Source organism: Pteropus medius, unplaced genomic scaffold (assembly GCF_902729225.1).
Source record: "Pteropus medius unplaced genomic scaffold, Ma_sr-lr_union100, whole genome shotgun sequence".
Lineage (NCBI taxonomy): Eukaryota > Metazoa > Chordata > Mammalia > Chiroptera > Pteropodidae > Pteropus > Pteropus medius.
In genome coordinates this window covers 515953-533745 of record NW_024346062.1, presented here as the reverse complement: position 1 = coordinate 533745, position 17793 = coordinate 515953, and the positions used below count along the sequence as shown (strand labels likewise).

The 17793-nt window shown below is 45.4% G+C and overlaps 1 protein-coding gene across 1 annotated transcript; it reads left to right on the top strand.

Annotated features, from left to right (window-relative positions):
* The first annotated feature begins 3149 nt into the window (after positions 1–3149).
* Positions 3150–12783, top strand: OTP (orthopedia homeobox). The gene is made up of 3 exons (XM_039875190.1): positions 3150–3348; positions 4604–5013; positions 10721–12783. Exons 1-3 carry the CDS (start codon positions 3312–3314, stop codon positions 11249–11251), a joined length of 978 nt encoding a protein of 325 aa, XP_039731124.1. The 5' UTR covers positions 3150–3311; the 3' UTR covers positions 11252–12783.
* The last annotated feature ends 5010 nt before the right edge of the window (positions 12784–17793 follow it).

Sequence of the window (17793 nt, the reverse complement as noted above, 5' to 3'; positions counted from 1 at the left end):
ATAGAAAATCCTTTTACTTTGCTTTGAAGTGATTTCTAAAGACATTCTTGTCATTCCGAAGATTTGGGGGCCATTGCGCTAAAACCTCGCCTTGTTAGGGACTTCAGTTCCCATGATCATGTGGGAAATGCCTTAAATTATCAACAGCGATGGGCCTGACCGGCACTTTCCTGGCTGCCCCAGGAACGTGGGAAGATGACGGGGAATAAAACTCTGGTAAATACATCTCAGGCGCTGCCCAGGTGTATTCAGACATTGGCCAGAACGAGCTGCCGAGAGGAAACCCGCGTGGGGGCGAGCATTTTACATCCAGACTATTGTCGTTTTCTTCGCCACGCCTGCTGGCAGCGGGCTCCCAGCTCCCGGCTCTAGCTCCAGCTTGAGCCCTCCCCACCTCGACGCCCCCACCGCCACCCCTCCTACCCCCTCCCACTCTCAGATTTCCTTTTTTCCCCTCTCCTTTATCTTCCCCTCCACCCCCCATGCTTATGCTCTGAAGTCGTGGAAGAAGTGATTTAGTTTGTTTATACTGCTATAAAAATCAAGACCAATAGAAAAGTCATAAAATGAAGCGGGCTATCAATCACGCCGCAACATTGTTATTCAGCGGTTACTAACAGAGATGGATAATCCTTTGATTTCGTCCCATTGTTATTACTCTGATGTGTCTTCACATTAACTATTACACATTTATTTATCGACCTGAAAGATACAACAAAACAGAATATACGAGCGAGTGCGTGTGGGAGGACGCTGCACGGCCAATGGTTCTTCGGCGGGCGGCTGTGGGATAAGGACACGAGCGCTGGCGTGCACACTGGTGTAGACTGGGGTGCCGCGCCCTTCTCTCCAGGTCACAGCCTCTTCCCCCTCCCACCACACGCGGTGCGGAGCCCCCGCAGTGCGGGCCTCAGCGGACCTGCTGGTTTAGAGGAGCGCGGTGCCTCTGTCAGGGTTCCTGCCTCGTCCTTTGACACTTCTTCGCACCTCCACCCCTGCGTCCCGGTCATGGATGTCCTGCAAGCCCCTCCCAAGTGGACACAACCCCCCTGCGTGTCCACGGGAACGTGCAGCCAGGTGCGCACTCGAGGGCCACGTCCAAGGCGCACGCCCCCTTGCTCCGGGCCTCGGTCCTGCCTCCTGCCGCACGCTCCCGGCTCTGTAGCGTCTAGATTTGGGGTTTTGTTTGGGGAAAGGAAAGCTTTTATGGCAGGGACTCTATTTGCTTTAGGTTTAAGCATTCTTTTCCCAAGCAAACCCTTTCTCGAAAGTACAGTAGGCACTTCTCGAACACCCTAGCGGCTCGCAAACACGCTGCCTCCGCCAAGCTGGAACCCACAGTCCCTTCATTCCAGTCTCACATAGGCCGCGTTGGCAGCAGCCGCGGCGGCCGCTGAATTCGGCCCCGCACTGAGTTTCGGGGGAAATGGTCTCCGCAGCTCGGAAGGAACCGGTGTAGCAAATGCCCGGCACTCACACGTGTGTGTGCATGTGTGTGTGCGCGCGCACGTGTATGTGCATGGGAGGGAGGGGAACGGGCTATAGGAGAGACGGAGGAGGAAGCAGAACTGCCCCAGAGTTCGCCTTGCTGCCTCCTTTGTCTCCTTACTCGATCCTTGTCACACACACAGCTAAGGGCGCGCACACACACTCACACACACACACTCACACAATTCCTCTCGCATCTGCTCTCAGGCAGCATTTCCAATGTTTTGTGTAAGTCAATTGGACGGCGAACAAAAAAAAAGCCATTTGCTCGGTATTATTTAAAACAGACTTCATAGGGCCACCCTTTTGTGGAAGCTTTATTTGCACTGAATGAATAATCTTAATTGCATCACCCTCGAATTAAAAATCAATGTTAATCAAGTTGAGAGCAGTAAATATCAGTTTTCATTGTGCCTGGATAGAGGGCATTTTTCTTGTGTTGCGAATAAAAATACAAGTCAAATAACTTTAAAAGGGCATTATGTTCTGCTACAAATACAATTGAAACGGATTGTTTAGGAGCAGATCAGAAATGGTACAGAATTTTGCACTTAATTTCCTCAGTTATCATTTACAATAAGAACCTCTGGGCTTGACAGCCAAGTCTAAACAGTAGTAAATTAGTACAAATTTATACTGATTTTACTCTAATAATCGTAATAAAAGCTTATAGATTTGGCACTAATTACATAAATGCCTAATGATCTTGAAAATTACTCTGGTTAGAAATATATTACTAATCTAAACTTTGTTGTTGGCTGGCTCTGAAAAATCAGAACATTAGAAATGGTTCGCTTCACTTGTGCAAAGCACTTTAAATTGTTCAAGTAGTTTAACATATTCAAGAGGAAAATAAAGAGCATTTAACTTTATTTACAGCCTTAAGTGGAGTTGAGAGCCGAGCAGAACTTAGAAACTTTGACCAAAAGAGCGGGCCATGGGCAAGGATGCAAGCGTGGGCTGGGTAGAGGAGCGGGAGCGGAGCGGAAAGGGTGCGTGCAGGGTGCATGAATCCACACTGCGCGCAAGCCCGGGAAGCTCCCATGGAGTCGACTTCTTTTTTGCGTTCTAGGCCTGCAGCGGAGCTGGGACTCAGTAGGCCCGGGGTCCCAGCCAGGGCGTTTGGACCCTAGGCCCAGGCCTGCTGGGCAGCAGCGAGTCTAGGCACGGTCTTGAGGCCGCCGTGTGCCCTTGTTATGCTCCGGATTGGCAGGCCCGCGTCGCCAGAGGCAAGTCAGTGTCGCCTAGAGCTCGCGGGCGGGGAAATCTCGGGTCACGCGGGGGTCATGTCCTGCTCTGTCCCCTGCTTTGCCTCTGCCTCAGGAAGATCCTAGCTCAAAGAGACAGCTGCGCCTTTGGAGCGAGCAGGGCAGGAGGAGAAGGAAAGGCGTGACTGGAGAAAATGCAGGGAAGCTCTAACCGAGGCCGGGCGCCGAAGCCCAGGGCGAGACCGAGGCGGCCGCCACTGCTTTAGCTGCTGCTCGGGGCTGGAGCCGCCGGAGCTGCCACCGCCGCCTCCTCCAGGCGGGCGCAGGCGGGCGGGCGGAGTGGGGGACTCTCCGGGCGCTGACATTTGCAGGCTGCCCTCCTGATTGGTCCCCTCGCCGAGCTGCTCACGGGTTCATTCAACTGTTAAGCACCTCCCCGTCTCTCTAAAGGACATTATAATGCAAGAAGCCCCCTTTTTAACCACAAACCGAATTTTCTTTCATTTAGGTGATCTATATGTCTATATCGTATAGCTTATAGCTTATATCTATTTTAAATAACTTAAAGCCGCTAAAATTTGGGGGGGAACAGCTTTCGCCCTGGAGCGGTGCGCGATGCTGTCTCACGCCGACCTCCTGGACGCCAGGCTAGGTGAGTGCGCGCCTCTCGCCCGGGCAGCCAGGAGAAGCCTGGGCAGGAAATTGTCAATTTGTTCCTTATTTTACCTTAATGCGCCCTAAATGGACTAATTTCTTTAAAAGTAATTGTGCTGCATTAAAGTTTAATTTGATTTAATATCGTCTTTTTAAAAAATCCATGGAATATGTAGATCAGAAAAATGAGTTGGGAAATGTTACTTTTTGTTTTTCCTACTTTTTTTCTCTTCCCCCTCCCCCTTATGATTATTATTTTTTGAAATGCGATCTACCTCATGATAATTTGTTTGGAGGTGTTTTTCTTTCTCTCTTTCCCCTTCTGTTTGCTTTAATTTGAGATTTCTTTCTCCTCTTTTTTTCCTCTCTCTCTCTTCACTATCTCCTTCTCTCCTTCTGGTCTAAGTATGGTTGAGTTTGTAAAAATCTGGCATAAAGGAGAAGCCATTGCAACAGAAGCGGATTTGCTGTGTGCTCATTGAGAAAGGAGAAAAGCCAAATTCGTCCTCCCAGGCATCTTCGCCTGCATAAGACTCGGCATTGCCAATGGCTGTGAGGAACGCGCCTTTTATTTCTCCGGAAAGAGAAGTTGAATTCTCTAAAGTTTGATTCACTGTCGTGTCTACTGACTTTACTCGAGTTTCTTTAAAGCTGTCTGAGTTTCTGGTTTGGGAATCTTTGTTGATGGATGTGACTCCATTTTCCAAACACTTTCTTGATTTGAGAGGGAGGCGGAGCTGATTTCAGTTGATTTCGGGGGGTGGAAGGCTTGGAGACATATTCGTCTTCCGAAAGTGAGTGGGAATCGGCTGAGGGCCGGAGGTAGAGTTCGTCAGGCTGCCTAAGCGCACGCAGGTGGGGCAGCAACCTAGGAATCATTGTTTTCTTTTCTTTCCTTTTTCTCTCTCGGATATGGCCTCGGGTTTCTGGGGCGCCCGGGGTACCGTTCCTGAAAGGGATTCCGAGGGATGTTTCATTGTCGGGACTGGGAGTGTTTCGCTGTGGGAGAGACGAGAGCATGTGCTGCTTACGAAAGCCAGCTGCAGAGAGAGGGGAAAGGGCCCGGAGATGGGATTCCAGCCTGGCTGTCCAAAACCTGGGGAACCCAGCCGACCACTCCTGGAGTTTCTTCGGTTGGGCGAACGTGGGCGCGGAGGGAGCCGAGGATGGGGCTGCAGGAGGAGCGCGCGGAAAGGACTGTCTTTCCTGGCATCGCTAGGAAGGTAGTGATCGCGATCCCCTTGCCTCCTCAGGTATGAAAGATGCCGCCGAGCTTCTGGGCCACCGGGAGGCGGTGAAATGTAGGCTGGGCGTGGGGGGCTCCGACCCCGGGGGCCATCCGGGGGACCTAGCGTCCAACTCCGACCCAGTCGAGGGAGCCACTCTGTTGCCCGGGGAGGACATCACCACTGTGGGCTCGACGCCGGCCTCGCTGGCGGTGAGCGCAAAGGACCCGGACAAGCAGCCGGGGCCTCAAGGAGGCCCGAACCCCAGCCAAACCGGCCAGCAGCAGGGCCAACAGAAACAGAAGCGCCACCGAACGCGCTTCACCCCCGCGCAGCTCAACGAGTTGGAGAGGAGCTTCGCCAAGACTCACTACCCCGACATCTTCATGCGCGAGGAGCTGGCGCTGCGTATTGGACTGACCGAGTCCCGAGTGCAGGTACGCCGGGCGTGGGCGCCGGGGCAGAACACAAGGAGGGAGCGAGAGGATTTGGGCAAAGGAAGCGGGGATCTTTCCTCGCCCTGCCGGGATCCTGGGCTGAGCTTCAGAAGCCTACGCGTTCCTAGGTGGAGTTAGCCCCTCTGCCTGGAGACGAGCCCGACCGCCATTCCCTATAGACAGGCAGGGCATCCATCTCCCACCGCTATAGCCATAGCGTAGCAGAAACTCCTCAAAAGCGAAGCCGGCATTGTTCGACTGCTAGGAACTCCTTCCTCCTGAGAAGGGAATCTTCAAGTCTTCCAGCCTTCGCCTCTCCCAGGTTGTAAGCCGAGCGCTCACTTCCACGTTAGCTTGCGTTATCGACAAGTATTTCATTACCCCCTAATGAGTTTGTGTTAAGCGTCTGGATGAACGGGGGAATGCAACAACTACATAGAAAACACAAAAAGGGAAAAAAATAAGGCGCGATAAGGGCCTTTTAAAACAGATCCCCCCGCCCCGGGTTTCACGGTGTAGCTTTATTCTCCTGAATATCACCTTCCTGCTGCTCAGGCAGAATACTCCTAGCTTTGACGTTTGCAAAGGATTCGAATTTTGGAGGTCAACCAATGCACTGGAGGCGGCAATAGCAATCCCCCACAGTCTATGAGCCTTGGTTTTCCCCTAAAGAAACTGAGAAAAAATGATGGCTTTTTGTTTTGGATATCCGATCCGAAGACAGGACATTTAGGGCAGGAAAGATTGACAAGTAGTAGACAAAATCATTACTGACTCCTTGTTCTTGTCCAACCACCCTCCAAATTGTAAATTATATATAACTTAGAAAATCACTCCTATAACTTTTCTGAAAACCGGAGAATAAAAGCATAAAATCAGTGAATCTCACCCCACGCCCGATTTTTAAAAGGATGAAAACGTATCAAATATTTCATGAGTGTGGGGTGCTGTAGGTGAGATTCCAAGACGGGCACTTAATCTCGAACTCTCCAGGGTGCTGAAAATCTTCTTTCCTGTCTTGTACGTGGTATTTTCTGTACGTTATCCCGGGTGTCAGCCTCAGCTCTGGATGTTTAAATTAAGTTTAAAGATTTTAGTTGCTTTACATTTGACCTAAGAAGTAAGAGACAAGGGTGTCCATAATCACAGTGTTGAATATTTTGATCCCCATTGAGCATTTTAAAGATAGTCTAACCTGGAAAAATTGTATATGCTTCTGTTCTAAATAGTTAGCAAATGAATGTAACTGGAGACTTAAAGTGGTCAAATTAATATTCAGGCTATAACATAGATTAATAATATTATTCAATATAAGTCTAGGTGGTTTCGTTAGTGAACTCTAGAAGCCCTGAACCATGGACCATTGATACTGAGCACCAAAAGAATGTTAATTGCAGTGTACAGATATATATTAGTAATGCTCTTTAAAAATTTTTACCTCGCATCTCTTTTTAAGTCTGAAGTTTAGTTGAAACCTTAACAGAAATATACAATTTTAAAACTTCCATTACTGCTAATGATAATATTGGCTTGTTAGAATTTTTTAGTTTCAAAATTCATAAATTTGCTTTTTGTCCCTCAAGAGAAATACTACCTAATAATTTTTGTTTTAAAAAGTAAAATTTTGTTGCTTAACCCAGACAGACTGGTAATTCATTTAGATTGAAATAAAACTTGGAATCACAAATAAAATATAATTGGACAACTGACTTTATGAAAAAAGAAAATGAGGTCTACTAAACTTTATTAGATCTTCCGAAGGTTAATGCAGTGATTCTTTTAATAGAAAAAGTTGTAAGTGAAATAAAATACAAACTATGTAATAGAAAGTTTTTTTTTTCAAAAAGTACATAAAAGAATAATAAAGAAGAAAGAGACAAAGTACTTTAATTGTTCTAGCATAATGTTCAACCAAAGATAATAGCTCTAGGCTGCTGATAGGAACAATTTAATAGAATGGCAATTTCAATATTTTTAAAAATAATGTTCCATAGTTTAAAAAGTAATCAGATCAACATAACCTTTTTAATTAACATTTCAAAATGATTAACATTATGTAATGTAATGCAAAATAATTTATGGAAAATGTATTTACTTCACAATTCACTGTACCATTGCTCCTTGACCAAATTCAAATTAAATAGTAATTGGTTTATGTTCTTATATGATGAGTACTTCATAGATTTCTTTATCGTTAACAGATTGCCACACATTCTCTTTAGTATGTGGGCCACTGCACTGATTAAAAATGATCTAAATATTTAATTTATTGCAATTGTATGTTTTTAAAGATGCTTTCTGATTCAAGACTAAATGATCTAACATATTTATTTTTATCTATGTCTGGTATATATCATACTTTAAAGTATTTATTAAAGCACCTCCATTCACATAGAGGCCAATTCCATGTCTGATATTGCTCCCCTTTTCTGGCTAGTGTAATAAAACCATTCCTTTTATAGCATGCCATTATTAGAAACCAATTTCAGAATTATTTATAACCTGGGATGGCTTATTAAGCAGCAATGCGAGAATCATGCAAATTACGCGATCAAATGCAATATAATAAGCATAATCATTAGTCTCTAGCACGGATTAATTAACTTTCAATATTTTATTTACATAAAAACCAAATCAGTGAAATAACTTCTGCACAGTCAGGCTTGCCTTTCAATATTTTATACGAACAAAAATAATGTGCTGTAATTCCATTGACCGTGTCCCCCAGAATGGCCCTGTCACCTGCCACATCTTAATAGGGGGACAAGCTGAGAGTATTTTCTAGTTTTCTAATGGAATGAGAAATTGCATTTTCTTCCTCTCCCAGCACTATTAAAGTGTAATGAATTCGGCCCAGAGTTCACGGCTGGCTGATCGAAATGAACCTGAGATCTAGGCTTTAATACAGCTCCCCAGATTTCCTCCCAAATCTTCACATTAATCATTTGCTGGATTCCAATGAGATCTTCATAAAGCGTTTGCTTGAGAGAGGAAAAGTAATATTCACTCTTTCTCCCTCTCTTTCTCTATTTCTGAGCCATTTATAGGTGATGAATTAAATGGGCTATATATTTTAAAATACATTTACAGTATGTCTATATTACTGTAACAGCAGATATCGCAAAAGTGGTTTTTTAAATTCCAACCTCCATTAGATTCTCACTGTTGTATTAAGCATTTTCTGAGAGGAGCTGCATTTCAAACTGAGTACAAAGTTGGCCCATGGCTGTGGTTAATATATTTCTTGGAGTTGTCATCTGTGCATTCTCAAAATCTCCCTTAGGTTTTGCCTGCATTTTAATCCGTCATGCTCTAGTTTTCAAGTGGAAACATTCACATTTTAAAAACATATGCATCATAGCTTGAAACGGAGGTGCTTAAACCCCATGCAGATTTTTTTTCCCAACCCCAGTAAGCCGTGAAACATAAAAAATTTTGTAGCCATCATTTGACTACTAACCCTCAAACATGATTGAACACAATTTTTTGATTATTCCTATAGTATTTAGTTCTTTGACAACTGTTCTTTTCGGCCTGTGCCTGAGATTCAGAAATCTTGCTGGCAGGTATGATTGCTTCTGAAATTCTATGGGACAATCCCCCTTCCCTCCCGCCCCCCCCATTATTATTTTCTGCTTCTTTCCTCATTCCTTTACACAAGTCCACCACCTTCACTCTCCACCCTTGTCAGCCCCAAACATTGAAAGATTTCGGGTTCACTGACACTTGGAGGGTGATAGGGACCGGTCTTTAATGTAGATATCTTTAGAAATACATCCGGATGTGGTGTGAGGTTTGGGGACCGTTTGGATACAGACACCGTCCCTGTCTATGGCTCCATCGAGTGAGTCTACTCCCCCCAGTGCAGCCTTGGATAGGTAATGCAAAGCGACCTGTGGCCGCAAGTCTACTAGCTGTGCTTTCTTTGACTCCTGGGTGTTACCCTCTGCCCAAGGCCGCTAACAGCTCAATCCGCGGTGGGGCCCTGCTGCCTCATTAATCCACCGTGCCACCAGCTCAAGGGGCTTTAGCGAGGAAGGGACCCGGCATCTTTACCCGATGCGGACGCTGGGGTAAACAGAAATGTGGGAAATGGGGTAGAAAAAAGAGAAAGAGAAAGCGGACGTTGGCGCAGGTATGGTAGAGGAGGCCAGGGCCAGCCCAAAGGCAGGCAGAATTCTAGATTGTAAAATGCCATTCAGGCTGGTAAGCGGAGAGTGTGTCTCCACTTGCACCTGTGTGTGTACACACCGCTGTGCATAGCTAGCTTACCGAAAACCGGGGTCAGGTACTTCTTTACTTATGATACTTTAGGTTGCAGAATAAACACGAAAGAGCTTGGATTAACGGATGAATAACCTTTTGGCTACGAATATGGTGGTCAAACTGCAAGGTTGGCCAAATTCTAAGAGGAAACTCAATCAGTACCTGAGCTGTGCCCCACATCATTTATATTTATGCAAAGTAAACCTCCAACTGAGTAGATGTTAAACTGCGAGCCTGCTAAGTAGGCATGCTGGCCTTTTTTTTTTTTTAATCAAATTAAAATACAGAGAGATGGAAGTTTATTTTGGTCAGGCGACTTATTGATATCTTTCAGGAAGAACCCTTTCCTTCCCAGTGGTAGTGAATTTGACATCCATAGGCAAATTTGTTGGATAAGGTCTGAAATTCCAGGGTCACTGGTAAGAAAGACCCAGTATGAGGCATATGTTTATTTGGAGTTTATCAAATACATCTCCTTTAAAAAGACACATGGCTTTTTCTAGCAAAATTAATTGGACTCATAACTAGTGCAAACTTTAAACTTGACCTGCTTTAATTTGTAGTGGTCAGAATATTTGCTTTTAGTTTATAGATGAAACTTGGGGGTAGGAGTTGAGAGAATTGGAGGCCTTGTTATTTGGGATACTGTAAGTTCTTCAAAAGAATAAACTCGAAGGCCCTGGGGCTCAGGGCTCTGGCAGCAAGTTCCATCCAGCACGCTTGCACAGCTAGATAAAGGTGCCTTCAGAGAGGTTTGCCAGCGAGTCACGGAGACTTGTGTCAGTAGTGCCTATCGCTATGAGAAAGTCACGGTGGCGACCCAAACAACGCTGTAGCTCAGTGGCGCTCACTTTCCCACATGGATCACCATATTAACCTCTCCGCTCTGTCATCCGTGGCGTTAAGGGTTTTCCTTTGTCTTTCGATTTTGAAACTGGGTATGTCGTGCACGGCTCTTCATCAATTTCCAAATTTCCAGCGTTTCTGAAAATTCTATACCCCATCAGTGTCATAAGGCACGCTATTAAGCCACATGGGTACACATGTTTATCTTCATTTGTGCACCTGTGTGTCCAGTCTTGACACATGCCTGCCTGCAGACCTGTGCATCTAAGCCGTGCATAGAATGTTCCAGTGTGCAGGGCCGTGGTGTACACTGCACACGGTGGTATGTTTGCACTACGTGTAAGCCCTCGGGGGTACAATTGTTCAGGACCTTGGGAGTCGGCCCTTCGTGGGTGCAAGGGGCACCAGTTGACTCGAGCTGGTGAAGTAGCAGGATCTCTGGCTGGGTGTGGGGGCGTGTCGGGCCGATGGCACTTGTTCGGCCTGGGGCTGACTGGGTGTATCTGACGCGGGTTTCTCGGACTTAAGCCCCTGCCCCTGCTGACAGCCGGCTCTCTAACGGTACCCTGTCTCTCTCCCGCCCCGCCTACTCCAGGTCTGGTTCCAGAACCGGCGCGCTAAGTGGAAGAAGCGCAAGAAGACCACCAACGTCTTCCGCGCGCCGGGCACGCTGCTGCCCACGCCGGGCCTGCCTCAGTTCCCGTCAGCCGCCGCCGCGGCCGCCGCCGCCATGGGCGACAGCCTGTGCTCTTTCCACGCCAACGACACCCGCTGGGCGGCGGCCGCCATGCCGGGCGTGTCACAGCTGCCGCTGCCGCCGGCGCTGGGCAGGCAGCAAGCCATGGCGCAGTCGCTGTCCCAGTGCAGCCTGGCGGCAGGGCCGCCGCCCAACTCCATGGGCCTGTCCAACAGCCTGGCGGGCTCCAACGGCGCGGGGCTGCAGTCACACCTCTACCAGCCCGCCTTCCCCGGCATGGTGCCCGCCTCCCTCCCCGGCCCCAGCAACGTCTCCGGCTCGCCCCAGCTCTGCAGCTCCCCGGACAGCAGCGACGTGTGGCGGGGCACGAGCATCGCCTCCCTCCGTCGCAAGGCACTAGAGCACACAGTCTCCATGAGCTTCACTTAATGCAGCCGCGCCCGGCCCGCTCCGCCCCCGGCACCGCCCCGAGGCCCTTCGGGCGGGCGCCCGGGGCGCCACTCCCTGCCCCGGCCCCGGCCTCCGCCAAGTCTTGTTTTGTCCTCTTCTCTCTCCTCCGCTCGCTCGGGCTCACCCCAAGCCCCGGCCCGCGAGGCCTCCCCTCCGCCTGATCCCGTCGCCCCGCTGCCCTGCCGCCCCCACTCCCCAGAGCCCTTCTAACACTTACTCTCCTCCTCCACCCATCTCTGAGCCTCACCCCACTCTTTCCGCTACCCCGGCCTCCCCGCTCGTACTTGTCGTGCTTGCGCTCTCCTCCCGGTCTTCTGACTGGCGTCATTCCCACCCACACCTTCAACACGACATCTACGACCCCCTCGCCCGCAGCCTCCTTCCCGCTCCCATCTTTCCCAAGCCTCACGCCCTTCCTCCCGCGCCCTGCAAAAAACATCTTTCCCGCCATTTTACTTACCAGGGAGTCGACTCAGGATCTGAAATCAGACATCAATGGACTGGTTTGTGGGCAGAAACACACACACTCGCACTCTCGCTCACTCTCAAACACTACGCGCACACGCACACACACATACACAGTGCACCTAGGTCTCACATGGACGTGTTCAAGGGACAGCACAATGTTAGGGATTTTTGTCTTAAAGGAGGACAAGCATCTGCTACCAACCGCCTCATCTGAGGGCCCCACTGATAAAATTTGATTTATCCTTATATTCTTTCTCCGAACTCCTCTTTCTTTCCTCTTCCACCACCCTACCCTTGCCGGGTTCACCCAGTCACTTCCAGGCAACCTTCTTGGCTTGCAAAAGAATGCTTTTGTTTCACCTTATGTTTATTTTCTTAAGCACAACTGTGTGTGGGTAGTGAAGGGAAGGCTTCTCAGGAGGGGACATGCCCGTGGATTGGGTGGCTAGAGTAGACTAAAGCAGTCATATGACGAAGAGGCGATCTTACCCATTTTGATAAGTCTTTATAAGGAAGAATAAAATAAACATGTAAGAAAATTTTTCCTTTTGTAAAAGCAAAAGCCACATCTCTTTTCTGGATCCTTCAGGACTGGGGTTTGTTTGCTTCCTTTTCAGTTTCTTCTCGCTGCTCTGTGCCCTTGGTTGTTTTGTGGTCGTCATGTCGTCCCTCGTGCCCCTCGGCCACCGCCCTGGCCCCTGCAGGTCGCCGATGGGTGCACTGGGACATCCACAACCCTGCAACTTTGTACAGAGAAACACAATCAGCTCTTTCTGCATGTGCTGGTCAAATCCAAACCCAGAGAACAGAAGCGCTTTCGAAGAATGAACAAACATGTTAAATAGGATGTTTTGTGTAGATAAAGCATTCTTGTTACATACTGGTCAATTTGTGATATGTTTTAACTTATTGTCTGTGCTTATTTATGGAATTTGGTTTTCTTAATAAATGTTTGAGCTAATATAAAGCATATTGACTTTTCCGGACAAGTTTATATCAAGTTAAATGTAAATGGATAAAATAAAATCATTTTCGGTATGTGATATGGAGAATGGTGGGTTTTGGTGTGACTTTGGATGGGGGGACGGGAAGAGGGCTCGTCCTGAGGGTTCTCAATTCGCGCTCAATTGGCAGGCTCCCAGCGTTTAGGGTTCGTTCGCCCTTCAGTAGGCTTGGGTTCAGTTTCCGGATTGCACAGCCAGCAAGGCAGCGCTCTCCCGCACAGCTTCGGGACTGGGAGGTCCAGTTTCCACTCCTTCAGACTGGAAGTGAGCAGGCCGGGCCGCAGGCTCCTGGAGCGAGCTTGGGGCGTTGCGAGGCTGGGCGCTGGCCGGGGGCCGGCCGGGGGCTTCCGGCCCGAGATGGGCCTGCAGCGCAGCTGCGGGCGCTAATTGCAGGGCCCGAGAGATGATAAGCTGCTCAGGTGAACGGTTTCCCTCCGACAAAGGAGTGGAGGGCGAGCCTTGCGCGGCTGTGTGCGTGTGACGGCGAGGCTGTGGGCAAGGAGGAAAGATCACCGTGAAGGAAGCGTGGGGACCCGGAGCTCTGCCCGCAGGGGTCGCCCAGAGCTGCCATCTGATCTCAGGTACGCAGTGGACGTGAAAGGCCCGGGTTCTTTCTGTCCCTAGGGCCTAGGTCTCGGGCGAACGTCCGAAAGAGACGACCCGGACTCTGTGTCCCCAGGCCTAGGCTCGGCTTCAGATCCCCGAGACCTCCCAGGTGGGGGCAAAGGGCATGTCGGAAGAAGCGAGCTCAGGACCACATGGCCGCCTCTCAGGCTTTTCTCCGCCGGGCTGCTCTGGTTTTCTCAGCGTCCATGCTTGGTTCAAGCTAACCTTAAATTTAGGCACGCGCTTGAGGGACTTCCCCAAACTAACTAGTAGTGAAAATTACCGTTTCTTCAGTAGTCTGAGAGGGAAGGTTGTGGTTGTGATGTTTGTTTTATTCTGTTTTGTTTTTTAAATTATTTTTCAATAACAGTTGACATACAACATTTTATTAGTTTCGGGTGTACAACATAGTGATTAGACGTTTATATACCTTACAAAGTGATCACCCCCCAATAAATCTAGTATGTGGGTGTTTTTTAAACTTGCAGGTGAATCAATTTACAGGCTTTCTTTGGAAGACTAACCAAAATCCATCTTGTGGTTTGAAATTTAACGGTCATTATAGGCTTTGAAAGTGCACCTTTTCCCATGGGAAGATTTCTGATTTGGTTGCCACAGAGTCTAAACCCTAAAAACACTCATCCCACAGTACAGTTTCGAACTAGTGGGCTGCATGTGAATTTTAGGGACGGTTGTAATTGTTACTCCACTAAGAGAACACGATGGAATCTTCTCGAAGGTAAACACAAAACATGATTTTCTATGATAAAGAAAAGTCACATGTTAGTGTTACCTTAGGGATTTTAATTAAAAGTAAAATTTGGTGGTGGGTTCACAGACTATTTCAACACTGCATTTTCTAAAGGGTATTATTGATGTAATGTTAAAATATTAAAGTAAGACGATAAAACCATTTTCATTTGGGATTTCATGTAAAAATAGAATATTTCTGTATTTTAGAGCTCACTCTAGAATTTAGCAGCATAATAATCAAATTTCTAAAATATCTGTAGATGAAAAATACTTGTTTTTACTTGTTATCATATTCTTCCTTGTCTTAGGTTAGTACTTTTTTTTTTATTATTTGAAATCATGGATACTGTAAGCTCAAGTCACATTTAAGAGATCAGTACAAATCACATATTGCTTCACCAGTGTGCATGGAAGATTGTTTACAAGGATGCTAATTTTACAGCTTTTTTATGCTGCAATAAAGCATAACTTTATGATGTAGGAATGCAATAAAGGATGCTAAATGGAATCTTTAAAAATTGTATATCTCAAAGGCAAGGGAAATGGGATTTTTCATTTGGAAAAAAAAATGGGCCAACTTAGAACACTGATGAGAAATTACAAATCAACTGAAGTGATATATGCTTTCAAAGATACTTATATTTCATACTATAGTGATTATTTATCAATATTGTAATGAAAATGTACATTTTTCACCTGACCTGACTTCAGAATAATATTTGTTTCTATGGCAATAGATTTTTGTATTAAGAATGCTAAACATTTTAATGTCATATGTACGATTTGCATAAGGGGAGGCAAACTGGCCTAAATTTTGTTAAAGTTGACAGTTTAGCAATTATGAAAAGCAGAATATGAGAATCTCAATCAGAGGCCTGAAAAATATCTGCAGTTTGAGGGAGAAAAAACCTAACAACAGAATAATGCTTCATATTATTTTTTACTCCTTATTAGCAGTGATTCAGACTCAAAACTGTAATAATAACTAATTACATTCAATAAGGGAACAAAGACAATAATGATGAATAATACCAGAATGCAAGGTAGATAAGTACAACATGGTAGATGTCCTGCCTCTAATGAATTGTACTTTATGCTGAGTAGCCTATTTGGCATTGAATGCTGTCACCAGTGCTAGCTAGAAGTCAAAGTCTATTATGATGTAACTATATGATTGATTTATTTGAGTATACATATTCATCCTTGTATATTTATTTTTTTCTTAATATTGGTGCTAAATATCATACATGGCACACAAGTGATGGCATAGTAATGATGTTGTACTTAGTTTACCTTTTGTTGATGGCGGAATAAATAGGATGTAGGAATTCAACCTGCTAAAGATGATGTTAGATATTGAATACAAACTAGACGCAGAACAGTTTGAGTAAATCAAGGTATTTGTGAATGGAGAATACAGAAGACATCCTGATTTTGGTGTAATTTATGTTTGAAGCCCTCAGTGACTGATTCCCCTTAAAATGAAAATGTTTTTAATTTGTGTCCTGGTCTTTACATTTGAATTTTTAGGATCAAGGAAAAACAGCCCACCAAGATGTGTCTTCCAGTAATGGCCGTAGTTAACCTGTCAGTTGAAAGAATGTAACCTTCCTTTTCTCCTTTTCATGACATAAAGGTAATCTCATCTGAGGGCATTTATGTGAAGAAATAACAGCATGGCATGGTGAAACTACTGGCTCATTAATCCTGGCATCTACTTCCTACAGGGTTTCTTGATTACTTAGATTCATTCATCAGGCATTTTGGAGTTTTTGATTTGTCACCATTGGATAGGTTCACTGAGTTCAGGCTAAATTGAGCCAGAAGCAATGTTTATTAGTAATTTTGTAGTACAGGATACCCTAATAATTCAGCCCAAATATCTCATCTGAAAAATATCCATTCGCCCTCACTTCTAATGTGGGTTGCAGCTGTGTTCATAGGGAATTGAAAGAACACAAGTGATTGGGCATGTATTTTCTAAATTATTAATATGATAGCTAATAGCTGTAAACCCATCTTCATATACAATGCAGAAATTATGATTCATTTAAAAAATGAAAGCAGCAATGGAAGGGGGGGCACCTGCGTGGCCCTCTGCTAGCGCTCACCAGTGCAGAGCATTTGGTACAGGAACCAGGGCCCACTGAGCATGTGGTCATTACAGGGAGAAACAGAACAGTGCCTTTTGCTTTCCCTCATGCATGTTCTATCAGAACAAGGTGTGGATTTTATAAGACTTATTAGAAAATGCTTTTAAGTAATTTCAAGCATGAGCTAAACAAAGAGGGCCCTCTTTTGATTTTGACAATGTCATATTTCGTCTTTAAGCAGGCATAACCAGTTTGTGCAGTTAAACTGCATCTTCTATCCACATGATCAAATATCCCGTATATCCAAGTTTCCATCTTTAAAGCCACATTGGATTTGAGATACACTTGTTGCAGTTGCTCATGCAGCCACAATCCCTCTCAGTTGTGCATTGAAGAAATTTGCAAATGCCAGGAAATATATAATTAACGCACATTCGTTAGCTTATTCTTTGAAATGTCACAGGGCTTTACATGCTTTTGCTCACAGTCCTTATCAAATCTATTTTAGATAAACTCAAACAAAGTCAGATTAAGAACTCTAGAAACCCTTAACACTGAAAAAATTATATGCAATTCTTAGGGAATTAAACCTAAAAACACTAAAATGTAAAACACAAAACATAAGTATACCGAAATTAAAATAAGTTCTCTCTAGATTTTCTAATTGCATTTTTCTGAATGAGCTCAGTGAAGCTGTACTGGTCTTTTTGCTGCCCTTGCTTTATTAATCATCACAATGCTTAATCTATTAGGTACTCCGACACTGGTTTCAGAAATAACATTTTCAGAGGGTGTTTATTACTTTCCCTCCAGTACCTTACATTCAAACCTCATTTTTCAGTTTACAGAGCACATTATTCATTTAAATTGTAGCACCCTTATGAAGTAAATATTTTAATCCCTATTTTATAGATGAAGAAATTAAAACTCAGAGGCTAAGTAACTTGCCCAAGGTCACATACCTAGTTAGTGGCGGAGATCATTTTCTTAAGTCAGGTCTTCAGATTTTTCAGCAATACCATTGTGTATGTGACATGTAGACATTCTCTTATTAAAATATTTCAGGAAGAAAACTAAAAAACTTCCCATACTTAGAAGCTTAACAGTATACTCTTTAAATAAGACAGATGCTTTTTGATGGGACACGATAGCTGCATTAAAATTAAACATAGTTTTAAGTCTGGAAACACTCCTTACCTCCTGAACTTTACCCTGTCTCTAGAGGTTAATTCAAGAGAGTTCTAGTGTGCCAGTGAGAAGGCTCTCTGTTGTTTGAGGAATCTTTATCATTGGAGTTTTCTCCTTGTGATACTAACTCTGGGCTGAGGTGGCGGTAAACTTGGGAGCTAGCTCTGGAAGTACTTGGTGGGGTTTGGAATTGTCCATGGAGATGGAATGGTTTAACTCTATCCACAGGGAGAGGATCCTTGAATCTTACAGTGCTTCAGATATGTTTCTAGTCTGTCTCTGCAAGATTTTATTGGGGGATCTTTTGATATTGTTTCCGTCTAATTAAATAGCCACAACTTAGGATAAGCTATGTCTCCTTTTTCTATCCTTCACATATTAGAAACTCACTGTCAATCACAGAGTCATA